Source organism: Bos taurus, chromosome 4 (assembly GCF_002263795.3).
Source record: "Bos taurus isolate L1 Dominette 01449 registration number 42190680 breed Hereford chromosome 4, ARS-UCD2.0, whole genome shotgun sequence".
In the NCBI taxonomy this organism is placed as follows: Eukaryota; Metazoa; Chordata; class Mammalia; order Artiodactyla; family Bovidae; genus Bos; species Bos taurus.
Window position 1 is genome coordinate 105,660,420 of NC_037331.1, and position 27,729 is coordinate 105,688,148.

The 27,729-nt window shown below is 50.3% G+C and overlaps 1 protein-coding gene, 1 pseudogene and 2 gene segments (V, D, J or C); all 4 read left to right on the top strand.

Annotated features, from left to right (window-relative positions):
* The window catches only part of LOC100300510 (T cell receptor beta constant 1), a gene marked incomplete in the record, with an annotated part of 535,695 nt that overhangs the window by 88,462 nt on the left and 419,504 nt on the right, over positions 1-27,729 (top strand).
* Positions 12,809-13,619, top strand: LOC112446434 (T cell receptor beta variable 5-5-like; annotated as a pseudogene). Its single transcript, XR_003034430.2, has 2 exons — positions 12,809-12,888; positions 13,004-13,619. The product of XR_003034430.2 is annotated as a T cell receptor beta variable 5-5-like (transcript).
* On the top strand, positions 16,504-17,104 carry LOC112446445 (T cell receptor beta variable 6-2-like). The segment is given in 2 exon segments: positions 16,504-16,552; positions 16,640-17,104. Coding segments are annotated over 2 exon segments (489 nt in total).
* Positions 18,419-19,661, top strand: LOC104972274 (T cell receptor beta variable 9-like). The segment is given in 2 exon segments: positions 18,419-18,778; positions 18,911-19,661. Coding segments are annotated over 2 exon segments (555 nt in total).

Genomic DNA, 27,729 nt, shown 5'->3' on the forward strand with positions numbered 1-27,729 from the left:
CCACACACACATCAGAGGGCCCTCCGCCTGCCCCACCCCCGACATGAGCCCTTGCCTCCTGGGCTGTGTGGTCTTCTGTCTCCTGCAGGCAGGTTAGTCCTGGGGGCAGGGTCCCCTTCGGGGGTGCCAGCACTAAGCAGGTCCGCTGTGACTGCAGCATGGGTCGTCCTTCTCCACAGGGGCGGTCCATGCTGGTGTCTCTAAGGACCCCATACTCCATGTCGTGAGGAGAGGACAGAGCGCGACACTGACATGTACTCAGGATCTCAGCTTTAGCTATATGTACTGGTACCGACAAGACCCAGGAAACGGGCTGAGGCTGATCCATTACTCAGTTATCCCTCCCTCCATGGAGAAAGGAGCCGTGCCCAAGGGCTACAGATTCTCCAGACCAAGCACAGAGAACTTCCCTCTCACGCTGGAGTCCGCCAACTGCTCCCTGACATCTGTGTACTTCTGCACCTGTGGTTATCCACGGCGCTGCATGGCCACCTCCTCTCTGTGCAAAAAGATAAGGGAAGCCCTGCATGCTGAAATTCGGAGAGCCCCTTGCAGGCTTCTCACACCCGGAGCCTTGGAACCCAGGGCCACATGCTTGCAGTGTGACACTGAGTGTGCACTCTCATATCACGCCCAGCTACATCAACGTCCAATGTAGTGGACCGCTGGGTTTTTTTATTTCAAAGTTTTATAACTTTAGAACTAAATGGGTTAATATATATAATCTCTGTATATAACTCCATTACCTAGAATTAGTAATAATTTATAAAGAAAGTCTAGAAATATCTGGATCTGATTAATCAGAGGGGTCTAAGGATTGCAGTGTCCCAGGCTGTATTCCCCTGAGCTCAGCAGAGTGTCTGTATTGAAGGTCTGTGTGATTCCACCTTGTGATTCCATTCTACTGTCAGTGCAATTATTTTCTTCTTAATGGAAATGTTGGTTTCTACAGGCTTTTACCTCCAGAGGCTAAGAGGGAATTTGCAGATCAATCTTAAGTCAGCCAGCTTGGGAAGACAGTAGAACAAGTGTGTGTTGTGTGTGTGTGTGTGTGTGTGTTCACGGTGTGGGGTATTTACATTCTTGCTTTAGACAGAAGGCACAGATCCATGAGACTGTGGACCATTGGCCACTAGGAGGCGATGTGGGCCCACAGTAAGCAGGGGGTCCTGGAAGGGGTGGAGAGTCACCGTGGGGAGGGCAGCTTTAAGGAACCTTGGCTACATGCCTGAATGAGAAAGCAGGTTTCAGTTCCCTGAGGTCCTGAGGTTCCAGGACATATGGAACCAGGACAGACTCCTCGCTGCCCAGGAAAGTGGGGATGTGCCTGGATCATCAGGATGTGCCCAGGAGACGGTCTCCAGGAGCTGCAAGGGAAGTGGAGGTGAGGGGTTGGGGTGGCTGGTGAGGGCTGGGTGATTGTCAGCTGATTGCCTGGTGATTGCCGGCCAGGTGAGTGCCCGGCTGCGTGTCAGGCAGGGGCTGGCAGAGGACAACAAAATATGCTGTGTTCACTGGGGACATGGGGATGGTGCACTCTTCACACTCACCCCTTGCTCAGGTACTGGAAGGGCAGGAAGGGCTTAGAGGGCTCACCTTTGTCCTGGAAAGGAGTACAGTGGACAGGGCAGCCTGCAGAGGCACAGAGCAGTGATGTCATAGGCAAATGCTCCAATCAGGGAGCAGGAGGGTCAGCACTTTATACCACTCACCCCAGGAGACCCGCCTCAGCCAGCAGCTGTCTTGGGTTCCTGATGCTGCCATGGGCTCCAGGCTCCTCTGCTGTGTGACCTCTTGTTTCTGGGAGTAGGTGAGACCTGGACACAGTGTGGGAGCTTCTGAGACTTCTTTGCGTCCCTGAGACAGAAGCCTGGTGATGAGGGCTGCACAGGAGGCTTCCCTGTGCTCTGCCCTCAGCTTCCTTGTCTCCTCCCGGCAGGCCTAGTGGATTCTGAAATCACCCAGACCCCGAATACCTGATCAAATCAAGAAAGCAGCAAGCGACGCTGAGATGTTCCCCTGACTCTGGACACCTCTCTCTGTACTGGTACTACAGGCCTTGGGCCAGGGCCCCCAGTTCCTTGTTCAGTATTTCAACAGAATGTGAGAGGATAAACAAATCTATCAGGACGATGCTCAGGTCAACAGTTCAGTGACTCTAGCTCTGAACTGAGCTTGAGCTCCTTAGAGCTGAAAGACTCAGCCGTGCATCTCTGTGCCAGCAGCCAAGACACAGCCCTGCATGATCAGGTGCCTCTGGAACAAATCATCCTTCCCCAGCTCATAAAGTGGTGTGAGAGTGTCAACTGCCAGCCAGCCAGGCCTAAGTCCTGGTAGAGGAGACAGCCTTTCCCAGATATTCATGTCTTGATATGTTTTAATGCTCCCAAAGATCATGCAAGATAAGTATTATTTAACTCTTTACACATCTGAGAGGGAGTGGGTTGCTCAGATCTCATACTTCATAAATATCAGAACAAGGAATCAGATAAATATCAGAACAAGGAATCAGACTTACGTCTGTCCTTGTTACTGTGGTCTTCGCCCCCATTGCATCATTCTCCCATAAAACAATAAAACATATATATATATCTTTTAAAGGATTTGACCCACATAGTTGTTAATAGTGATAAGCCTAAGATCTAGAAGCTGGGCTCATGTTATTAGAGACCTAAGAAGAGCTGATGTTTAAGTTCAAAGGCTGTTAGGCAGGAAGAAGTGATAGTCTAGTGAAGGCCATCAGCTGGATAATTCTCTCCTACCCAGGAGAGGTTTAGGGTTTTTGTTCTGTTCATTTCTTCATCTCATTGGATGAGACCTACTCCATTATGGAAGTTCATCTGCCTTACCAATAAAGATGTTCATCTAATCTGATTTTAAAATCTATTGATAACTTATCACATATTTATCTCTCACCAAGACATCCTCACAGGGACATTCAGAACAATGTGGAACTAAATATCTGTGGCCTAGTCAAGGTGACACATTAAATTAGTCATCCCAACAACTTCCAGGCTTGCCTAGGAATTTAGTAAGCAAGAAGTCCCTGGCACATAACAGGACTCTGGATTTCTTGATTCCCTTTGCTAATCTCTGACAGCCTCTTCCACCATATCTTAGGTGCAAAGATAGAGATGTACATATTTTGCCTCTAGCTGAGGCCTTTAGAAATCACAGGGGTGAAAATAATTCTGCCTGTTGATTTAGTGCAGGAAATCAGCCAGAGCATGTAACATACAACCCTCCTCAGGCATGTTAAAATCAACTTTACTGATGCATGGATTGTAGCTGACTCTTGAACAATGTGCTGTTAGGAGCACTGAGTAACCCCCAACCCTGCAGTTAGAAATCTGCATATAACTTCACATATTTAGGGATGAAGAATTATCTCTGGAATACAACACACTTAAAGTTGTAAACTGTTTATAGAAAGGATACAACAAGTCATAAGGCTCAAGTCCATTGATCTGGATGGGTTGTTTCTGTTTTGAACTGTTCAGTCAGGTTCATTTCTGATTTGAGCCTCTGGGGGAAGAGGCGTGGCCCCTGAGTGACAGGTTGGCTGTGGGGCCTGGCAGGGACAGTGAAATCTCGCAAGGCCTCCCTGGAGAGCCCCTCTCCCCTCCTCATCAACACTCAGACCAGAGGGCTTTCCGCCTGTCCCGCCCCTGCCATGAGCCCCTGCCTCCTGGGCTGTGTGGTCTTCTGTCTCCTGCAGGCAGGTGAGTCCTGGGGGCAGGGTCCCCTTGGGGCTGCCAGCACTAAGCCTGTCTGCTGTGACTTACAGCATCGATCCTCCTTCTCCACAGGGGCGGTCCATGCTTGGTGTCACTCAGGACCCCAGATTCCAGGTCGTGAGGACAGGGACAGAAGGCTACACTGACAATGTAACTCAGGACTGGATCATAACTGCATGTACTGGTACCGACAAGACTTGGACAAGGGCTGAGGCTGATCCATTACTCAGTTGCTGCTCCCAACACGGTTAAAGGAAGACATACCCGAGGGTTACAGCGTCTCCAGACCAAGCACAAAAGGCCTTCCCTCTCACGCTGGGAGTCTGCCAAACCACTCCCAGACATCTGTGTACTTCTGTGCCAGCAGTTACTCCACGGTGCTGCACGGCCACCTCCTTTCTATGCAAAAAAACAGATGAGGGCCCTGCAGCCTGGAACTCAGGGAGCCCCTTGCAGGCTCCTAGCAACTGGAGACTCGGAGCCCACAGACACTACTGGCAGCATAGCCAGCGATGTTTGATCTTCCTGGCAACGGACCTGACAACATGGCCTCGTGGACATGTGTCCACCCTCACTCTCTGTCTTTCCTTGCATTCTCCCTGGATGCAGTTCGGACTGCATCCAGTTCTGATCCTAGTTCTGACTCTTCCTCATCAGCTAAAGACCTCCAGAAGGGAAGAAAATATTAGTAAATCAGATATATCTAGACCCTCTTGTCTCTCCCAGCACCTCATTGCTGTCTGTCTGGAAGTTTCTCCCCACAGCTAGCTCTCAAAGTGCTCCCTGCTCTTGCCCACCAGAGAGGCGGGTCTTTCCTCCCTTACTGCATTGGCCTCAGCTCCCCTGCCCTCTCTGCTCCAGACACACTGCTCTGCCCTCATCTGGGTCATGTCCCTTCCTGACACAGGGAGCTTTGTAACCACGTGTAAGTGGGCCGATGTTTGAGCAAGCTCTGGGTCATCAGAGAGAAAAACAACCTCAGTTAATTGGAAACCAGCTCGAAGTCCCTTGGGAGTCCATTCCCAGGAGGAGAGACAGGCTGGGTGGTGTGTTTTTCTCCCTTCCTGCCTCTCTTCTTAGCATCTCAATTATCCTGGACCAGGATTTCTACCATTTCCCTCAGAGATATCGTCTCAAAGTCAAAATATTTCCTTCATGGTATCTTATTATATCAAGATTTTTACAAGTTCATAGGAAAATAAATATGTTAATACACCTAAAACCTCTTCATAAAATGCACCTGCTAGAATTGGGTAATGCTAAATTTAAATATGAAATCTGGAAATGTATGGATCTGCTTATCAAAAGGAGGTCTGGAATACAGGTGTCCAGGCTGGCTTCATTTGAGATCATGGAGCGCTTATTTGTATTGCCCAAATTACTCCATTTTTCGAGAAGGCGCTGGCAACCCACTTCAGTACTCTTGCCTGGAGAATCCCAGGGACGGAGGAGCCTGATGGGTGCCGTCTATGGGGTCGCACAGAGTCGGACACGACTGAAGCGACTCAGCAGCAGCATTACTCCCATTTTAGCTGACTATTGTCCACTGGAGTGGTGCAGGAATTCCTGCCTTCTTAGTAGAAATGTCTGATCATACAGTGTTTTACCTCCACAGGCTAAGACTAGACTTGAAGAACAACCCTAATCAGCCATGCTGGGAAGCAGCATATGAAGGGTGTGTGTGTGGTGTGTGTGTAGGGGTTGAAAGTGTGAAAGTGTGGAGTGTGGGGAATTTGTATTCTTGTTTTAGATGGAAGGCACAGATCCATGAGACCATGGGCCACTAGGAGGCACTGTGGGCCCATGGTGAGCAGGGTGTGCTGGGAGGGGTTGAGAGTCACCCTGGAGGAGGGCAGCTTAGGGGAACCTTGGCTACATGCCTGCATCAGGGAGCAGGTTTGAGCTCCCTGAGTGGTCCAGACACATGGACCCAGCACAGACTCCTCACTGCCCAGGGGAAGTGGGGACGTTCCTCGAGCCTCAGGATGTGTTCAGGGGTCGTCACCAGGAGCAGCATGGGAAGAGGGTGAGGATTAGTGTGGCTGGTGAGGGGCTGTGTGATGAGTGTCAGGCAGTGACAGGAAGAGAAGAAAAAGCCCATGCTATGGGCATATGGGGACATGGGGACAGTGCTCACCTCACACCCACCCTTTGCTGAGGGGCTGTGTGGGACAGGGAAGGGCATAGAGGAGCCAGCCCTGGGTCCTGCCAAGGTGTCCAGTGGACAAGGGCAGCCTGCAGAGACAGAGAGCAGTGACGTCATAGGTAAATGCTCCAGTCAGGGAAGCAGGAGGGTCAGCACTTACCCTCTCAACCCAGGAGCCTCGCCCCCAGCTAGCAGTAGCCCTGGGTTCCTGATGCTGACATGGGCTCCAGGTTCTTCTGCTGTGTGACCCTTTTTGGGAGCAGGTGAGTCCTAGACACAATGTGGGAGCTTCTGAGATATTCCCATGGGAGGAATGTCTCAAATAAAAACAGAACATTTTTCATTGCCCTGATGTCTGCACCTCCCTCCATGTCCCTCCTACATCTGAATTCCTTTGTGACAATACATCACCCTGTGCTGGGCGCCCAGCTTCTCTCCACCAAGAGAGGTGGGTCCCAGTCTTGAGGGGGCTCTGCTTGCTCCCTGCCCTGCACCGACATGGGAAGCAGGGCCTCCTGGAACATGAAGAAGCTGCACCCACAATTTGGCTGGCGGACCGTCTGTCAGTGACTCGATTAGAAATAGACCAAACAGATTTCTCAAATGTTGATGAGCCTGCAGTGAGTTTGGGACCAGAGACCTGGACAAACATGGTAGGTGGAGGGACAATCTCAGGACTGTGGTCAGTTATGCAGAAATGGGAACCTTGAAGTCCTACTGGGACACATGAGTTAAACAGGGGCGACAGGAAGCCAGAAGGATTTCCACAAGATTTAAACCACAGATATATGCAGATAAATAGAAGTAATACATGTGTCAATGTGAATTATCTCTGGACTAGAACACACACAAAATTTAATCAGTTTTACAGAAGAGTTTAATCAACTTGTACAGCTTATGTCCATTGATCTGGATGGGGCTCTGGGCTGTGAACTTCTCTCTCAGGTTCACTTATAATTTGAGCCTCTGGGGAAGGGGCGTGGCGCCCTGAGTGATAGGTTGGCTCTGGGGCCTGGCAGGCAGAGTGACACTTCAGAAGGACTCCTTGGAGAGCCCCTCTCCCCTCTCATCCACACACACATCAGAGGGCCCTCCGCCTGCCCCACCCCCGACATGAGCCCTTGCCTCCTGGGCTGTGTGGTCTTCTGTCTCCTGCAGGCAGGTTAGTCCTGGGGGCAGGGTCCCCTTCGGGGGTGCCAGCACTAAGCAGGTCCGCTGTGACTGCAGCATGGGTCGTCCTTCTCCACAGGGGCGGTCCATGCTGGTGTCTCTAAGGACCCCATACTCCATGTCGTGAGGAGAGGACAGAGCGCGACACTGACATGTACTCAGGATCTCAGCTTTAGCTATATGTACTGGTACCGACAAGACCCAGGAAACGGGCTGAGGCTGATCCATTACTCAGTTATCCCTCCCTCCATGGAGAAAGGAGCCGTGCCCAAGGGCTACAGATTCTCCAGACCAAGCACAGAGAACTTCCCTCTCACGCTGGAGTCCGCCAACTGCTCCCTGACATCTGTGTACTTCTGCACCTGTGGTTATCCACGGCGCTGCATGGCCACCTCCTCTCTGTGCAAAAAGATAAGGGAAGCCCTGCATGCTGAAATTCGGAGAGCCCCTTGCAGGCTTCTCACACCCGGAGCCTTGGAACCCAGGGCCACATGCTTGCAGTGTGACACTGAGTGTGCACTCTCATATCACGCCCAGCTACATCAACGTCCAATGTAGTGGACCGCTGGGTTTTTTTATTTCAAAAGTTTTATAACTTTAGAACTAAATGGGTTAATATATATAATCTCTGTATATAACTCCATTACCTAGAATTAGTAATAATTTATAAAGAAAGTCTAGAAATATCTGGATCTGATTAATCAGAGGGGTCTAAGGATTGCAGTGTCCCAGGCTGTATTCCCCTGAGCTCAGCAGAGTGTCTGTATTGAAGGTCTGTGTGATTCCACCTTGTGATTCCATTCTACTGTCAGTGCAATTATTTTCTTCTTAATGGAAATGTTGGTTTCTACAGGCTTTTACCTCCAGAGGCTAAGAGGGAATTTGCAGATCAATCTTAAGTCAGCCAGCTTGGGAAGACAGTAGAACAAGTGTGTGTTGTGTGTGTGTGTGTGTGTGTGTTCACGGTGTGGGGTATTTACATTCTTGCTTTAGACAGAAGGCACAGATCCATGAGACTGTGGACCATTGGCCACTAGGAGGCGATGTGGGCCCACAGTAAGCAGGGGGTCCTGGAAGGGGTGGAGAGTCACCGTGGGGAGGGCAGCTTTAAGGAACCTTGGCTACATGCCTGAATGAGAAAGCAGGTTTCAGTTCCCTGAGGTCCTGAGGTTCCAGGACATATGGAACCAGGACAGACTCCTCGCTGCCCAGGAAAGTGGGGATGTGCCTGGATCATCAGGATGTGCCCAGGAGACGGTCTCCAGGAGCTGCAAGGGAAGTGGAGGTGAGGGGTTGGGGTGGCTGGTGAGGGCTGGGTGATTGTCAGCTGATTGCCTGGTGATTGCCGGCCAGGTGAGTGCCCGGCTGCGTGTCAGGCAGGGGCTGGCAGAGGACAACAAAATATGCTGTGTTCACTGGGGACATGGGGATGGTGCACTCTTCACACTCACCCCTTGCTCAGGTACTGGAAGGGCAGGAAGGGCTTAGAGGGCTCACCTTTGTCCTGGAAAGGAGTACAGTGGACAGGGCAGCCTGCAGAGGCACAGAGCAGTGATGTCATAGGCAAATGCTCCAATCAGGGAGCAGGAGGGTCAGCACTTTATACCACTCACCCCAGGAGACCCGCCTCAGCCAGCAGCTGTCTTGGGTTCCTGATGCTGCCATGGGCTCCAGGCTCCTCTGCTGTGTGACCTCTTGTTTCTGGGAGTAGGTGAGACCTGGACACAGTGTGGGAGCTTCTGAGACTTCTTTGCGTCCCTGAGACAGAAGCCTGGTGATGAGGGCTGCACAGGAGGCTTCCCTGTGCTCTGCCCTCAGCTTCCTTGTCTCCTCCCGGCAGGCCTAGTGGATTCTGAAATCACCCAGACCCCGAATACCTGATCAAATCAAGAAAGCAGCAAGCGACGCTGAGATGTTCCCCTGACTCTGGACACCTCTCTCTGTACTGGTACTACAGGCCTTGGGCCAGGGCCCCCAGTTCCTTGTTCAGTATTTCAACAGAATGTGAGAGGATAAACAAATCTATCAGGACGATGCTCAGGTCAACAGTTCAGTGACTCTAGCTCTGAACTGAGCTTGAGCTCCTTAGAGCTGAAAGACTCAGCCGTGCATCTCTGTGCCAGCAGCCAAGACACAGCCCTGCATGATCAGGTGCCTCTGGAACAAAATCATCCTTCCCCAGCTCATAAAGTGGTGTGAGAGTGTCAACTGCCAGCCAGCCAGGCCTAAGTCCTGGTAGAGGAGACAGCCTTTCCCAGATATTCATGTCTTGATATGTTTTAATGCTCCCAAAGATCATGCAAGATAAGTATTATTTTAACTCTTTACACATCTGAGAGGGAGTGGGTTGCTCAGATCTCATACTTCATAAATATCAGAACAAGGAATCAGATAAATATCAGAACAAGGAATCAGACTTACGTCTGTCCTTGTTACTGTGGTCTTCGCCCCCATTGCATCATTCTCCCATAAAACAATAAAACATATATATATATCTTTTAAAGGATTTGACCCACATAGTTGTTAATAGTGATAAGCCTAAGATCTAGAAGCTGGGCTCATGTTATTAGAGACCTAAGAAGAGCTGATGTTTAAGTTCAAAGGCTGTTAGGCAGGAAGAAGTGATAGTCTAGTGAAGGCCATCAGCTGGATAATTCTCTCCTACCCAGGAGAGGTTTAGGGTTTTTGTTCTGTTCATTTCTTCATCTCATTGGATGAGACCTACTCCATTATGGAAGTTCATCTGCCTTACCAATAAAGATGTTCATCTAATCTGATTTTAAAATCTATTGATAACTTATCACATATTTATCTCTCACCAAGACATCCTCACAGGGACATTCAGAACAATGTGGAACTAAATATCTGTGGCCTAGTCAAGGTGACACATTAAATTAGTCATCCCAACAACTTCCAGGCTTGCCTAGGAATTTAGTAAGCAAGAAGTCCCTGGCACATAACAGGACTCTGGATTTCTTGATTCCCTTTGCTAATCTCTGACAGCCTCTTCCACCATATCTTAGGTGCAAAGATAGAGATGTACATATTTTGCCTCTAGCTGAGGCCTTTAGAAATCACAGGGGTGAAAATAATTCTGCCTGTTGATTTAGTGCAGGAAATCAGCCAGAGCATGTAACATACAACCCTCCTCAGGCATGTTAAAATCAACTTTACTGATGCATGGATTGTAGCTGACTCTTGAACAATGTGCTGTTTAGGAGCACTGAGTAACCCCCAACCCTGCAGTTAGAAATCTGCATATAACTTCACATATTTAGGGATGAAGAATTATCTCTGGAATACAACACACTTAAAGTTGTAAACTGTTTATAGAAAGGATACAACAAGTCATAAGGCTCAAGTCCATTGATCTGGATGGGTTGTTTCTGTTTTGAACTGTTCAGTCAGGTTCATTTCTGATTTGAGCCTCTGGGGGAAGAGGCGTGGCCCCTGAGTGACAGGTTGGCTGTGGGGCCTGGCAGGGACAGTGAAATCTCGCAAGGCCTCCCTGGAGAGCCCCTCTCCCCTCTCATCAACACTCAGACCAGAGGGCTTTCCGCCTGTCCCGCCCCTGCCATGAGCCCCTGCCTCCTGGGCTGTGTGGTCTTCTGTCTCCTGCAGGCAGGTGAGTCCTGGGGGCAGGGTCCCCTTGGGGCTGCCAGCACTAAGCCTGTCTGCTGTGACTACAGCATCGATCCTCCTTCTCCACAGGGGCGGTCCATGCTGGTGTCACTCAGGACCCCAGATTCCAGGTCGTGAGGACAGGACAGAAGGCTACACTGACATGTACTCAGGATCTGGATCATAACTGCATGTACTGGTACCGACAAGACTTGGGACAAGGGCTGAGGCTGATCCATTACTCAGTTGCTGCTCCCAACACGGTTAAAGGAGACATACCCGAGGGTTACAGCGTCTCCAGACCAAGCACAAAGGCCTTCCCTCTCACGCTGGAGTCTGCCAACCACTCCCAGACATCTGTGTACTTCTGTGCCAGCAGTTACTCCACGGTGCTGCACGGCCACCTCCTTTCTATGCAAAAAAACAGATGAGGGCCCTGCAGCCTGGAACTCAGGGAGCCCCTTGCAGGCTCCTAGCACCTGGAGACTCGGAGCCCACAGACACATACTGGCAGCATAGCCAGCGATGTTTGATCTTCCTGGCACGGACCTGACAACATGGCCTCGTGGACATGTGTCCACCCTCACTCTCTGTCTTTTCACTCTAGCTGCCATGAGAGCCTAAAGATGCTACCCAGCTCTGACTGCTAGTCATCAGTCTGAACATGAGGCCTCCAGGAGGGAATGATGTCGGGAAATCAGATACATCTAGACCCTCTTGTCTCTCCCCGGGCACCGCATGCCTGTCACTATGGAAGGCTCTCCCCCAGGGTGGCTCTTGAGTGGTCTCTGCTCTTGTCCAGCTTCCCCAGATGTGGGCCTTTCTCTCCCACCTTCCTGGCCCTCGTTCCCACTCTTCTCTACTTCAGCCTTGATGCTCCTCCCTCATCTGGGTCATGTCCTTGCCCATCACCCAGGGAACCTTGTAATGATCCCTAACTGGGCGTGTTTGAGTAGGTCCTCTGGGGTCCTCAAAGAGAATGCAACCTCAGTTAATTATTAATCATCCAAAATTCCTTGGTCGTCCCTGAGGAGGAGAGACAAGCTGTGTGTGTATGTATTCTCCACCATTGCCTGTCTTTAGCATCTAAATAGCCTAGACCCTGATGCTGGAAAGACTGAAATCAAGAGGAGAAGGGGGTGGCAGAGCAAGAGGTGGTTAGATAGCATCACCGACTCAACAGACATGAATCTGAGCAAACTGTGTGAGATAGTGAAGAACAGGGGAGCCTGGGATGCTGCATGGCATGGGGTTTCAATGAGTTGGATTCAAGTTATCAACTGAAGAACACCACCACCAACAAAAGCTAACCCAAGTTTGTAGCATCTCCCTCATCACAATCTTCTAAAAGTCAAAGTACTAAATATTTCCTGCACGAGCACATTTCTTTTCTCTTGAAATACAAAATCATGAATCAGCTATGGCAGGCTGGTTTGTGTGTTTATGTTTCTAATTGTGTGTGTGTTCTTTAGAAAAACAAAGCAAGCAAAGACACAGTTCTTTCGGCAAACAGTGAAATATTTTCTAATATGAACACATCCCACGAGTATTAAAATGGGCAGACAATCTTGATTTCCACGCATAGAGCACATGGGGATGCTGTGCAGCTGAGAAACTCCACAAGTTTCTAGGGCAGAGCAAGCAGGCAGAGCTAGTGCCTAGGACCAGGAGGTTTAAGAGAAAGCTTTATTTGGTATTTTTATCTCTAGAAGCCTTACTAGGATAGGCACTAGTTTGTAGGCTTGCTGTCCCAGCTGGGAGCCATGAAGTGCAACTATGCTGTGCTGAGGGAGCCCTGAGGTTGCAGCAAAAGTGAAGGGTATGGAGCTGGGAGGTGGTAGGAAAGAGAAACAGAAAAGAGCAAAACCTGCCTGAAGAGAAAAGCGAAGGAGTCATGGGGAAGGGCGTCGATCATAAACCCAGCCTTGCCTAGACCAGCAGTCCACCTCACAGGTCATCTAAGAGACTTTGTAGGACAGAGCAGGGTTCCTGTATCAGCGACCTGGAATGAGAGGTCAGATTCCTGGGAACCAGCAGAGGCAGTGACATTAGAACAGTGACGTCACTGCCTCAACTCCAGTCAGAGGAAGGAGGCCCAGAACCCCAGCTCTCAGAGAAGCAGAGCTCTGAGCAAGGAGACGCCTCCCAAATCTGGCCCTCCTGCCATGGGCTGCAGCCCCGTCTGCTGTGTGGCTCTGTGTCTCCTGGCAGCAGGTGGGTCCTTGGCACAGGGGGGATTCCGTGTTCCTGGCCTGACCCTGCCTGAATCCAAGGCACCATCGGGTTCTCTCCTGTGTTCTTTCTCAGCCCCAGTCTTCTTCCCCCACAGGCCTTGTGGATTCTGGAGTCACCCAAACCCCGAGATACCTGATTAAAGCAAGAGGACAGCGAGGGACCCTGAGATGCTCCCCTGTCTCTGGACACCTCTCTGTGTCCTGGTATCAACAGGCCCTGGGCCTGGGCCCCAAGTTCCTCGTTGAGTATTACAGGCAGGAATTAAGGGGAGAAGCACAGCTCCCGGATCGATTCTCAGTAAAACAGTTTAGTACTTTCGCTCTGAGCTGTACTTGAGCTCCGTGGAGCTGACAGACTCAGCCGTGTATCTCTGTGCCAGCAGCCAAGACACAGCCCTGCATGATCAGGTGCCTCTGGGACAAAAACACTCCTGCCCCAGCTCAGGAAGTGGCTGTGAGGGTGACTGCCTGCCTGTCAGGCCTAGATAGATCCGATAGACTCTCCCAGATGTCTTTCTCTGCTGTGTTTTAATGCTTCCAAAGATCATGCTAGGTAAGAATTATTTTACCTGTTTATACATCTGAGGGGAACTGAGTTGTCCACATCTTATGTCATTACTTTCAGATCAAGGAATCTGATTCAAGCCTGTCCTTATTACCTGTGGTCTTTGCCCCCATAAAACTGTCCCCCACATAGAATAAATAATACACAGAAACACACACACACACATTCATATACACATGTAGTTTAAAGCAATCGGCTCACATAGTTGTTAAGACTGGTAAGTCCAAAAGCTGCAAGCGGGTCTGGTGCTACTAGAGACTGAGGGGAGCTGATGTTTAAGTTCAAAAGCAGAAGAACTAACGGTCCAGTGTGAAGGCCATCGGCTGACAATAATCTCTTACTTGGGGAAGGATCAGTGTTTTCGTCTCTTCATCTCTTCACCTGGCTTCATGAAGGCCACCGACATTATGGAAGGTCATCTGCTTTATGAACTAAAATGTTTATTAAAATATACCTATTCATACTTTGCAAGTGAAGTCGCTCAGTCGCTCACTCTTTGTCACCCAATGGACTGTAGCCCACGAGGCTCCTCCATCCATGGAATTTTCTAGGCAAGAGTACTGGAGTGGGTTGCCATTTCCTTGTCCAGCGGAAAGTATTATGGGTAAAGAAGTTCTTGAAAGCATGTGAGCACCATATCCATGTCAGGGACTATGCTATCTGGAGATGGGTGGTTTGGAAAATGACCATCCAAAGGTCTTCCCTGCTGCTACAGGCTTTTTTTTTTTTTTAATTATTTATTCACGTTCATAAATTTCTTTTCTCGTGCACACATTCTCTGAAATGATTCTATGATGCTATTTTGACAGGAAGTCCTCATCTCCTAGGAAATTCCTTTGAGGTACCATGTGACACAGATAGCAAGGTCTCCTGTTCTCACACTGGTGGTGGGACTGAGCAGACAACCAGCAGCAGCAATTTGGTGAGAGATCATTTCATGTCAGGAGAAGGCTTGCCTTGGATTTGACCCCAGTGTCTGAGTCACAGGAGTTGAACTAAAAAGTCCCCCTTTCTGTAGTGGCCTGGCCTGGGCACTAGTCTCCTGGGCTGTGGGTCCCACTGTCTCTTGGACCAGAGACATTCTGAGCACAGGTGTGGATCCCATGGACTTGCCAGGCTCCAATTGTAGGCTTGTTTTTGTGGCTACAACATCGAGCTCATTCGTTGCTTCTGACCTTAGCTTCTGTGATTTTATCTCTGAGGCCCCAGGAATGGTTAGTCCCCCAGACCCCAGACGTGCGATCGGGTTTCATGGAAACCAGCTCATCAGGAGGTCACCGCGGTCACCCACTCAGGACCAGGTGCATGATATTCAGGTTCAGAAATGATTGAGAATTTGAAAATCACAGCAGCAGAGCATGGCAGCTAGTGCAGGGTCCTTCCAAGTGTGAGGTTTGTGCATGAGATACAGTCTGGGGCTCTAGAATATCGGTTACTGAATGGCTGCCCCGCTTCACAAGGAAGTACCCCCATGCAATGGATGTCTCACGTAAAATCCGAGCATTTTTCCTTTACCCCGGCGTCAGCCATCTCTCCCGACATCCCTCCCACGTCTGTACTCCTTTGTGCCCACATGTCATCCGTGATGCTGGGCAACCAGCTTCTCTCCTCAAAGAAAGCCGGGTCACAGGCCGGAGGTGGTTGGGCTTGCTGCTCCCCAACTCCTCAACTCAAGAAGCACATGCTCAGGTGGACATGAAGGAACTGAGCCTGCATGTGACAGGCACCGAGCCTGGTGAGCTGCAGTCCAGGGGGTCGAGAAGAGTCAGACAGTACTGATCGACTTCACTTTCACTTTTTACTTTCATGCATTGGAGAAGGAAGTGGCAACCCTCTCCAGTGTTCTTGCCTGGGAATCCCAGGGACGGGGGAACCTGGTGGGCTGCCGTCTCTGGGGTGGCACAGACTCGAACACAATTGAAGTGACTTAGCAGTAGCAGCAGCAGCTATCAGTCAGTGAATTAATAAGAAAGAGAGCCCAAGGATATTTCAAGTGTTGATGAGCCTGCCCTAAGGTTAGGGAACCAGATCCAGAGTCATTGTGGGTGGAAGGACATGAACTGGACCGTTGTCAATTAAACACAATAGAAACATGAGGGATTATTTGGGACACGTGAGTCATAAAGGGCAGCAGGAAGCCCTGAGGATTTTCCCTGAGATTCAAAACTACAGAAATAATAAACTACAGATCACTAAACTGAATGTATGTAATAATGAACAGCTAGTTCTGGAATAAAGTATATATAAGGTTGTGAAGAGTTTTATGGAAAATTTACAACAAATATAAGGCTTATGTTCATTGAGCTGATGGGTCTCCCTGTTGTGAGCTGTTCAGTTCAGTTCAGTCGCACAGTTGTGCCCAATGCTTTGTGACGCCATGGACTGCAGCACGTCAGGCTTTCCTGTCCATCACCAACTCCTGGAGTTTATTCAAACACATGTCCATTGAGCAGGAGATGCCATCCACCATCTTATTCTCTGTTGTCCCCTTCTCCTCCCGTCTACAATCTTGCCCAGCATCTGGGTCTTTTCAATGGGTCAGTTCTTCGCATCAGGTGGCCAAAATATTGGAGTTTTAGCTTCAGCATCAGTCCTTCCAATGAATATTCAGGACTGATTTCTTTAGGATGGACTGCTTGGATCTCCTTGCAGTTCAAGGGACTTTCCAGAGTCTTCTCCAACACCACAGTTCAAAAGCATCAATTCTTTGGTGCTCAGCTTTCTTTATATTCCAACTCTCAAGGTAAACATGACTACTGGAAAAACCATAGCTTTGACAAGACGGACCTTTGTTGGCAAAGTAATGCCTCTGCTTGTTAATATGCTGTCTAGGTCAGTCCCATGTGAATGGTTCACTCAGGTTCATTTCTGATTTGAGCCTCCGGGGGAAGGGGCGTGGCCCCCCTGAGTGACAGATTGGCTCTGGGGCCTGGCAGGGACAGTGACATCTCAGAAGGACTCCCTGGAGAGCCGCTCTCCCCTCTCATGCACACTAAGAGCAGAGGGCCCTCCGCCTGCCCCACCCCTGCCATGAGCCCCTGCCTCTTGAGCTGTGTGGTCTTCTGTCTCCTGCAGGCAGGCGAGTCCTGGGGGGCAGGGTCCCCTTAGGAGTGCCAGCACTAAGCCTGTCCACTGTGACTGCTGCATGGGTCCTCCTTGTCCACAGGGGCGGTCCATGCTGGTGTCACTCAGGACCCCAGATGCCAGGTCGTGAAGACAGGACAGAAGGCTACACTGACATGTACTCAGGATCTGGGTCATGACCGCATGTACTGGTACCGACAAGACCCGGAACGCGGGCTGAGGCTGATCCATTACTCAGCTGCTGCTCCCACCACAGAGAAAGGAGACATGCCCGAGGGCTACAGTGTCTCCAGACTAAGCACAGAGAACTTCGCTCTCACGTTGGAGTCCGCCAACCGCTCCCAGACATCTGTGTACTTCTGTGCCAGCAGTTACTCCACGGAGCTGCATGGCCACCTGATCTCTGTGCAAAAAGACAGGGGGTCCACGTGCAAGCTCCTAGCACCGGGAACCTCACAGTCTTGGGGACCATGTGCCAGCTCTGTGGCCCTGGATGGGTTTCCTGGACAGGCCTGGATCTGACCCCAGGGACTCAGAGACACTTGTCCACGATCCGTCTATGTGTTTCCTTTGCATCCTCCCTGGATGCGGTTTGGACTGGATCACTTCTGACTAGTTCTGACTCTTATGCATCAGCCTAGGATCTCCAGAAGGAAAGAATATTAGTAAATCAGATATATCTAGACCCTCTTGTTTCTCCCAGCACCTCATTGCTGTCTGTCTGGAAGTTTCTCCCACAGCCTAGCTCTCAAGTGCTCCCTGCTCTTGCCCACCAGAGGGGCGGGTCTTTCCTCCTTTACTGCCTTGGCCTCAGCTCCCCTGCCCTCTCCGCTCCAGACACACTGCTCTGCCCTCATCTGGGTCATGTCCCTTCCTGACACAGGGAGCTTTGTAACCACGTGTAAGCGGGTGTGTTTGAGCAAGCTCTTGGGGTCATCAAAGAGGAAACAACCTCAGTTAATTGGAAACCATCCAAAATCCCTTGGGAGTCCATTCCCAGGAGGAAGACAGGCTGGGTGTGTGTGTTCTCCCTTCCTGCCCCTCTTTCTTAGCATCTCAATTATCCTGGACCAGGTTTCTATCATTTCCCTCAGATAAATCTTCTCAAAGTCAAAGTATTTCCTCCATGGTATCTTATTATATCAAGATTTTACAAATTCATAGGAAATAAATGCCTCATAAAGCCTCTTAATTAATTGTACCTGCTAGAATTTGGTAATGCTTAATTTAAATATGAAATCTGGAAATGTATGGATCTGATTAATGAGAAAGAGGGCTGGAATACAGTGTCCAGGCTGGCTTCATTTGAGATCATGAGAGCACTTATTTCTATTGCGTGTATTACTCCATTTTAGCTACCTACTGTCACTGTAGTGGTGAAGCAGTTATCTCCTTCTTAGTAGAAATGTCTGATCGTACAGAGTTTTACCTCTACAGGCTAAGCCTAGACTTGAAATCAGCCCTAATTCATCCTGGTGGGAAGGCAGCAGATAAGGGTGTGTGTGTGTGTATGTGTGTGTGTGTGTGTGTGTAGGGGTTGAAAGTGTAGAGTGTGGGGAATTTGTATTCTTGTTTTAGATGGAAGGCACAGAGCCATGAGACCATGGGCCACTAGGAGGCACTGTGGGCCCATGGTAAGCAGGGTGTGCTGGGAGGGGTTGAGAGTCACCCTGGAGAGGGCAGCTTAGGGGAACCTTGGCTACATGCCTGCATCAGGAAGCAGGTTTGAGTTCCCTGAGTGGTCTAGACACAGACTCCTCACTGCCCAGTGGAGTGGGGACGTTCCTCGAGCCTCAGGATGTGTCCAGGGGGCCGTCTCCTGGAGCAGCATGGGAAGTGGAGGGTGAGGGATTAGTGACGCCTGGGTGATGAGTGTCAGGCAGGGACAGGAAGAGAAGAAAAAGCCATGTGATGAGCATATGGGGACATGGGGACAGTGCTCACCTCACACCCACCCTTTGCTGAGGGGCTGTGCCGGACAGGGAAGGGCATAGAGGAGCCAGCCCTGGGTCCTGGCAAGGGGTTCAGTGGACAAGGGCAGCCTGCAGAGACACAGAGCTGTGACGTCATAGGCAAATGCTCCAATCAGGGAAGCAGGAGGGTCAGTATTTACCCCCTCACCCCAGGAGCCCTGCCCCCAGCCAGCAGTGGTCCTGGGTTCCTGATGCTGCCATGGGCTCCAGGCTCCTCTGCTGTGTGACTCTCTGCCTGCTGGGAGCAGGTGAGTCCTGCACACAGTGTGGGAGATTCTGAGATGTCTTTGCCTCCCTGAGATAGAAGCCTGTCAATGAGGGCTGCAGCAGGAGGCTTCCCCTGTTCTCTGCCCTCAGCTTCCTTGTCTCCTCCCCAACAGGCCTGGTGGATTCTGGAGTCACCCAGACTCCCAAGTACCTGATCAAATCAAGAAAACAGCAAGTGACTCTGAGATGTTCCCCTGAGTCTGGACACCTCTCTGTGTTCTGGTACCAACAGGCCCTGGGCCAGGGCCCCCAGTTCCTTGTTCAGTATTATGATGGGAAAGTGTATCAAAAAGGAAACATATCAGATCGGGTCTCAGGAAAACAGTTCAGTGATGCTGCCTCTGAGCTGAGCCTGACCCCCTTGGAGCTGACAGACTCAGCCGTGTATCTCTGTGCCAGCAGCCAAGACACAGCCCTGCATGATCAGGTGCCTCTGGGACAAAAACACTCCTGCCCCAGCTCAGGAAGTGGTGCCCCTGTGTCAGCTGCCAGCCTGCCAAGCCCAGTTGTGGTGGAGCGATAGACTTTCCCAGACATTCACTTCTTGGTGTGTTTTAATGCTCACTGAAGTCATCAAGGTAAGTATTATTTTAACTGTTTGTACATCTGAGGGTCGTGAGTTGCCCAGATCTCATACTTCATAAGTGTTACAGCTAGCATCCCGGCTCAAGTGTGTTCTCAGCACCAGTGGTCCCTCGCTCATGGAACTATCTCTGTACAAGCAAATTACATATACCTGTTGTGTTGTGTGGAACAAGATACAGTTTGGGGCTCTGTGATATGAACTGTTACTCAATGAATGGCAGCCACATTTCACAAGGAGGTATTCCCATGAGAGGAATGTCTCAAATAGAAACTGAGCATTTCTCATTACCCTGGCGTTTGCACCTCCCTCCACGTCCCTCCTGCATCAGTATTCCTTTGCGCCAAAATGTCATCCTGTGCTGGGCACCCAATTCTCTCCACCCAGAAAGGTGGGTCACCGGCCTGAATGGGCTCTGCTTGCTCCCTCTCCCCAACACGGGAATCACGGGCTGCCTTGAACATGAGGGAGCTGTACCTGCGTTTGACTGGTGGACCGTCTGTCACTGAATTGATTAGAAGCAGACCAAACAAATTCCTCAAATGTTGATGAGCCTGTGATGAGGTTGGGAGCAGAAACTTGGAGAAGCATGGTAGGTGGAGGGACAGTCTCAGGACTGCGGTCAATGTTGCAGAAATGGAGCCTTGAAGTACTGCTGCTGCTGCTGCTAAGTCGCTTCTGTCGTGTCCAACTCTGTGTGACCCCATAGATGGCAGCCCACCAGGCTCCCCCATCTCTGGGATTTGCCAGGCAAGAACACTGGATTGTGGTGCCACTGCATTCTCCCTCTTGAAGTGCTCTTGGGACACATATCATAAAGGGCAGCAGGACACCAGAAGGATTCCCCAGGATTCAAAACTCCAGAAATATGTAGATAAATACAAGTAATATACACGTTAATGAAGATTTATCTCTGGACTAGAACATACAAATCGTTTAATCACTTTAACATTTGTGGAAAAAAACTTTAACACATACAGAAATGTTACAGCAACGTGTGAGGCTTTTGTCCGTTATCTGGATGGGTGTCCGGGTTATGAACTTATCTCTCAGGTTCATTTCTGATTTGATTCTCTGGGGGAAGGGGTGTGGCACACTGAGTGACAGATTGGCTCCGGGGCCTGGCAGGGACAGTGACATCTCAGAAGGCCTCCCTGGAGCGCCCCTCTCCCCTCTCATCCACACACACACCAGAGGGCCCTCCGCCTGCCCCGCCCCTGCCATGAGCCCCTGCCTCCTGGGCTGTGTGGTCTTCTGTCTCCTGCAGACAGGTGAGTCCTGGGGGGCAGGGTCCCCTTCAGGGTGCCAGCACTAAGCCTGTCTGCTGTGACTGCAGCATCGGTCCTCCTTCTCCACAGGGGCAGTCCATGCTGGAGTCACTCAGGACCCCAGATTCCAGGTCGTGAGGAGAGGACAGAGCACGACACTGACATGTGCTCAGGATCTGGGTCATAACTACATGTACTGGTACCGACAAGACCTGGGACACGGGCTGAGGCTGATCCATTACTCAGCTGGTGTGCGCTCTAGCGAGCCAGGAGACGTGCTCGACAGGTACAGTGTCTCCAGATCAAACACAGAGAACTTTCCTCTCACACTGAAGTCTGCCAACCGCTCCCAGACATCTGTGTACTTCTGTGCCAGCAGTTACTCCACGGTGCTGCACGGCCACCTGCTTTCTATGCAAAAAAGCAGATGAGGGCCCTGCAGCCTGGATCCTGGAGAGCCCCTTGCAGGCTCCTAGCACCTGGACACTCGGAGCCCACAGACAGATACTGGCAGCATAGCCAGCGATGTTTGATCTCCCTGGCACGGACCTGACAACAGGGCCTCGTGGACATGTGTCCACCCTCACTCTCTGTCTTTTCACTCTAGCTGCCACGCGAGCCTAAAGATGCTTCTCAGCTCTGACTGCTAGTCATCAGTCTGAACATGAGGCCTCCAGGAGGGAATGATGTTGGGAAATCAGATACATCTAGACCCTCTTGTCTCTCCCCGGGCACCGCATGCCTGTCACTATGGAAGGTTCTCCCCAAGGCTGGCCCTTGAGTGGTCTCTGCTCTTGTCCAACTTCCCCAGATGTGGGCCTTTCTCTCCCACCTTCCTGGCCCTCGTTCCCACCCTGCTCCTCCCTCATCTGGTCATGTCCTTGCCCATCACCTTCTAATGATCTCTAAGTGGGCGTGTTTGAGTAGGTCCTTTGGGGTCCTCAAAGAGAATGCAACCTCAGTTAATTATTAATCATCCAAAATTCCTTGGTCGTCCCTGAGGAGGAGAGACAAGCTGTGTGTGTATGTATTCTCCACCATTGCCTGTCTTTAGCATCTAAATAGCCTAGACCCTGATGCTGGGAGAGACTGAAATCAAGATGAGAAGGGGGTGGCAGAGCAAGAGGTGGTTATATACCATCACCAACTCAACAGACATGAATTTGAGCAAACTGTGGGAGAGAGTGAAGAACAAGGGAGCTTGGTACGTTGCAATGCATGGGGTTTCAATGAGTTGGACTTGAGTTAGCAACTGAACCACAACACCACCGACAAAAACTAACCCAAGTTTGTAGCATCTCTCTCATCAAAATCTTTGAAAAGTCAAGTATTAAATATTTCCTGCATGAGCACATTTCTTTTCTCTTGAAATACAAAAGTATAAATCAGCCATGGCAGGCTGGTTTATGTGTTTGTGCTTCTAATCTTGTGTGTGTTTTTTAGAAAAACAAAGCAAACAAAGACACAGTTCTTTCGGCAAACAGTGAAATATTTTCTGATATGAACACATCCCATGATTATTAAATCTGGGCAGACAGTCTTGGTTTCCATGCATAGGCCACATGGGGATGCTATGGAACTGCCGTACTCCAGAAGTTTCTGGGGCAGAGCAAGCAGACAGAGCTAGTGCCTGGGACCAGGAGGCTTAAGAGAAAGCTTTATTTGGTGTTATCTCTAGAAGCCTTACTAGGATAGGCACTAATTTGCAGGCTTGCAGTGCCAGCTGGGAGCCATGAGTTCCCTCAGCCATGAAGTGCTGAGGGAGCCCTGAGGTTGCAGTAAAAGTGAAGGGTATGGAGTTGGGAGGTGGTAGGAAAGAGAAAAAAACTGCCTAAAGAGAAAAGCAAAGGAGACATGGGGAAGGGCATCGAGCATAAACCCAGCCTCGCCTAGACCAGCAGTCCAGCTCACACATCATCTAAGAGACTTTGTAGGACAGAGCAGGGTTCCTGGATCAGCGACCTGGAATGAGAGGTCAGATTCCTGGGAACCAGCAGAGGCAGTGACATCAGAGTAGTGACGTCACTTCCTCACCTCGAATCAGAGGAAGGAGGCCCAGAACCCCAGCTCTCAGAGAAGCAGAGCTCTGAGCAAGGAGACGCCTCCCAGCTCTGGCCCTCCTGCCATGGGCTGCAGCCCCGTCTGCTGTGTGGCTCTGTGTCTCCTGGCAGCAGGTTGGTCCTCGGCACAGCGGGGAATCTGTGTTCCTGGTCTGACTTTGCCTGAATCCAAGGCACCATCGGGTTCTTTCCCACGTTCTTTCTCAGCCCCAGTCTTCTTCCCCCACAGGCCTTGTGGATTCTGGAGTCACCCAAACCCCGAGATACCTGATTAAAGCAAGAGGACAGCGAGGGACCCTGGGATGCTCCCCTGTCTCCGGACACCTCTCCGTGTCCTGGTACCAACAGGCCCTGGGCCAGAGCCCCGAGTTCCTCATTCAGTATTACAGGCAGGAAGTTAGGGGAGAAGCACAGCTCCCGGATCGATTCTCAGGAAAACAGTTTAGTGACTTTCACTCTGAGCTGAACTTGAGCTCCTTGGAGCTGACGGACTCAGCCGTGTATCTCTGTGCCAGCAGCCAAGACACAGCCCTGCATGATCAGTTGCCTCTGGGACAAAAACACTCCTGCCCCAGCTCAGGAAGTGGCTGTGAGGGTGACTGCCTGCCTGTGAGGCCTAGATAGATCTGATAGACTCTCCCAGACGTTCTTCCTCTGCTGTGTTTTTATGCTTCCAAAGATCATGCTAGGTAAGAATTATTTTACCTGTTTATACATGAGGGGAACTGACTTGCCCAGATCTTGTATGTCATTCCTTATAGAGCAAGGAATTTGTCTCAAGTCTGTCCTCATCACTTGTGGTCTTTGCCCCCATAAAACTGTCCACCACAAAGAATAAATAACACACACACACACGCACACATACACACACATACTCACATACGTATTTTAAAGCAATCGGCTCACATAGTTGTTAAGACTGGTAAGTCCAAAAGCTGCAAGCGGGTCTGGTGCTACTTGAGACTGAGGGGGAGCTGATGTTTAAGTCCAAAAGCAGAAGAACTAACGGTCAAGTGTGAAGGCCATCGGCTGACAATTATCTCTTACTTGGGGGAGGATCGGTGTTTTCATCTATTCATCTCTTCACCTGGTTTCATGAAGGCCACCGACATTATGGAAGGTCATCTGTTTATGAAATAAAATATTAATCTATTCTATTATTAAAATATACCTATTCACACGTTAACTTTTCCAAAAACACCCCCTTAGGAGCATCCAGAAAAATAAAGCTAAATACCCATGGAAGAATCAAGTTTCCAGTCAGTCTGGTCTGACTCTGTGCGAACCCTGGACCTGAGCACGCCAGCCTCCCTGTCCATCACCAACTCCCAGAGTTTATCCAAACGCATATCCATTGAGATGGTGATGCCATCCAAACATTTCATCCTCTGTCATCCCCTTCTCCTCCTGCCTTCAATCTGGCCCAGCATCAGGGTCTTTTCAAATGCGTCAGTTCTTCCCATCAGGTGGCCAAAATGTTGGAGTTTGAGCTTCAGCATCAGCCCTTCCAATGAATATTCAGGAGTGATTTCCTTTAGGATGGACTGCGTGGATCTCCTTACAGTCCAAGTGACTCTCAGGAGTCTTCTCAAACACCACAATTCAAAAGCATCAATTCTTTGTATAGTCCAACTCTCACATCCATACATGACTACTGGAGAAACCATAGCTTTGACTAGACGGAACTTTGTTGGTAAAGTAATGTCTCTGCTTTTTCATATGCTGCCTAGATTGATCATATGTGAAGTGTTCACTTAGGTTCATTTCTGATTTGAGCCTCTGGGGGAAGAGGCGTGGCCCCCTGAGTGACAGGTTAGCTCTGGGGTATGGCAGGGGCAGTGACCTCTCAGAGAGAACCCCTCTGGAGCGCGCCTCTCCCTCTCATCCACACTCAGAGCAGAGGGCCCTCCGCCTGCCCCGCCCCCGCCATGAGCCCCTGCCTCCTGGGCTGTGTGGTCTTCTGTCTCCTGCAGGCAGGTGAGTCCTGGGGGGCAGGGTCCCCTTCAGGGTGCCGGCACTAAGCTTGTCCACTGTGACTGCAGCATCGGTCCTCCTTCTCCACAGGGGCGGTCTATGCTGGTGTCTCTCAGGACCCCAGATACCAGGTCGTGAGGAGAGGACAGAGCACGACACTAACATGTACTCAGGATCTGGATCATAACTCTATGTACTGGTACCGACAAGACCCAGGACACGGGCTGAGGCTAATCCATTACTCAGCTGGGCCTCCCAGCACGGAGAAAGGAGACATGCCCGACGGGTACACGGTGTCCAGATCAAGGAAAGAGAATTTTCCTCTCACACTGGAGTCTGCCAACCCCTCCCAAACATCTGTGTACTTCTGTGCCAGCAGTTACTCCATGGCGCTGCACGGCCACCTGCTCTCTGTGCAAAAAGACAGAGTCCCACGTGTAGGCTCCTAGCACCAGGGGCGTCAGAGCCCTGGGAGCACGTGCCAGCACTGTGACCCAGGATGTGTGATATGAACAGGCCTGGATCTGACCCCAGGGACTCGGGGACACATGTCCACCATCAGTCTCTGTCTTTCCTTTGCATTCTCCCTGGATGCAGTTCGGACTGCATCCAGTTCTGACTAGTTCTGACTCTTCCTCATCAGCTTAAGACCTCCAGAAAGGAAGAATATTAGTAAATCAGATATATCTAGACCCTCTTATCTCTCCCAGCACCTCATTGCTGTCTGTCTGGAAGTTTCTCCCACAGCCTAGCTCTCAAGTGCTCCCTGCTCTTGCCCACCAGAGAGGCGGGTCTTTCCTCCCTTACTGCATTGGCCTCAGCTCCCCTGCCCTCTCTGTCCAGACACACTGCTCTGCCCTCATCTGGGTCATGTCCCTTCCTGACACAGGGGGCTTTGTAACCACGTGTAAGTGGGCGTGTTTGAGCAAGCTCTTGGGGTCATCAGAGAGAAAACAACCTCAGTTAATTGGAAACCAGCCGAAGTCCCTTGGGAGTCCATTCCCAGGAGGAGAGACAGGCTGGGTGTGTGTTTTCTCCCTTCCTGCCTCTCTTTCTTAGCATCTCAATTATCCTGGACCAGGTTTCTACCATTTCCCTCAGAGATATCGTCTCAAAGTCAAAATATTTCCTTCATGGTATCTTATTATATCAAGATTTTACAAGTTCATAGGAAATAAATATGTTAATACACCTAAAACCTCTTCATAAAATGCACCTGCTAGAATTGGGTAATGCTAAATTTAAATATGAAATCTGGAAATGTATGGATCTGCTTAAAAAAAAGGAGGTCTGGAATACAGGTGTCCAGGCTGGCTTCATTTGAGATCATGGAGCGCTTATTTGTATTGCCCAAATTACTCCAATTTCCGAGAAGGCGCTGGCAACCCACTTCAGTACTCTTGCCTGGAGAATCCCAGGGACGGAGGAGCCTGATGGCTGCCGTCTCTGGGGTCGCACAGAGTCGGACACGACTGAAGCGACTCAGCAGCAGCATTACTCCATTTTAGCTAACTATTGTCACTGGAGTGGTGCAGGAATTCCTGCCTTCTTAGTAGAAATGTCTGATCATACAGTGTTTTACCTCCACAGGCTAAGACTAGACTTGAAGATCAACCCTAATTCAGCCATGCTGGGAAGGCAGCAAAAGAAGGGTGTGTGTGTGTGTGTGTGTATAGGGGTTGAAAGTGTGAAAGTGTGGAGTGTGGGGAATTTGTATTCTTGTTTTAGATGGAAGGCACAGATCCATGAGACCATGGGCCACTAGGAGGCACTGTGGGCCCATGGTAAGTAGGGTGTGCTGGAGGGGTTGAGAGTCACCCTGGAGAGGGCAGCTTAGGGGAACCTTGGCTACATGCCTGCATCAGGGAGCAGGTTTGAGCTCCCTGAGTGGTCCAGACACATGGACCCAGCACAGACTCCTCACTGCCCAGGGGAGTGGGGACGTTCCTCGAGCCTCAGGATGTGTTCAGGGGCCGTCACCAGGAGCAGCATGGTAAGAGGGTGAGGGATTAGTGTGGCTGGTGAGGGCTGTGTGATGAGTGTCAGGCAGTGACAGGAAGAGAAGAAAAAGCCATGCTATGGGCATATGGGGACATGGGGACAGTGCTCACCTCACACCCACCCTTTGCTGAGGGGCTGTGCAGGACAGGGAAGGGCATAGAGGAGCCAGCCCTGGGTCCTGCCAAGGTGTCCAGTGGACAAGGGCAGCCTGCAGAGACAGAGAGCAGTGACATCATAGGTAAATGCTCCAATCAGGGAAGCAGGAGGGTCAGCACTTACCCTCTCAACCCAGGAGCCTCGCCCCCAGCTAGCAGTAGCCCTGGGTTCCTGATGCTGACATGGGCTCCAGGTTCTTCTGCTGTGTGACCCTTTTTGGGAGCAGGTGAGTCCTAGACACAATGTGGGAGCTTCTGAGATATTCCCATGGGAGGAATGTCTCAAATAAAAACAGAACATTTTTCATTTGCCCTGATGTCTGCACCTCCCTCCATGTCCCTCCTACATCTGAATTCCTTTGTGACAATACATAACCCTGTGCTGGGCGCCCAGCTTCTCTCCACCAAGAGAGGTGGGTCCCAGTCTTGAGGGGGCTCTGCTTGCTCCCTGCCCTGCACCGACATGGGAAGCAGGGCCTCCTGGAACATGAAGAAGCTGCACCCACATTTGGCTGGCGGACCGTCTGTCAGTGACTCGATTAGAAATAGACCAAACAGATTTCTCAAATGTTGATGAGCCTGCAGTGAGTTTGGGACCAGAGACCTGGACAAACATGGTAGGTGGAGGGACAATCTCAGGACTGTGGTCAGTTATGCAGAAATGGAACCTTGAAGTCCTACTGGGACACATGAGTTAAACAGGGCGACAGGAAGCCAGAAGGATTTCCACAAGATTTAAACTACAGATATATGCAGATAAATAGAAGTAATACATGTGTCAATGTGAATTATCTCTGGACTAGAACACACACAAAATTTAATCAGTTTTACAGAAGAGTTTCATCAACTTGTACAGCTTATGTCCATTGATCTGGATGGGGCTCTGGGCTG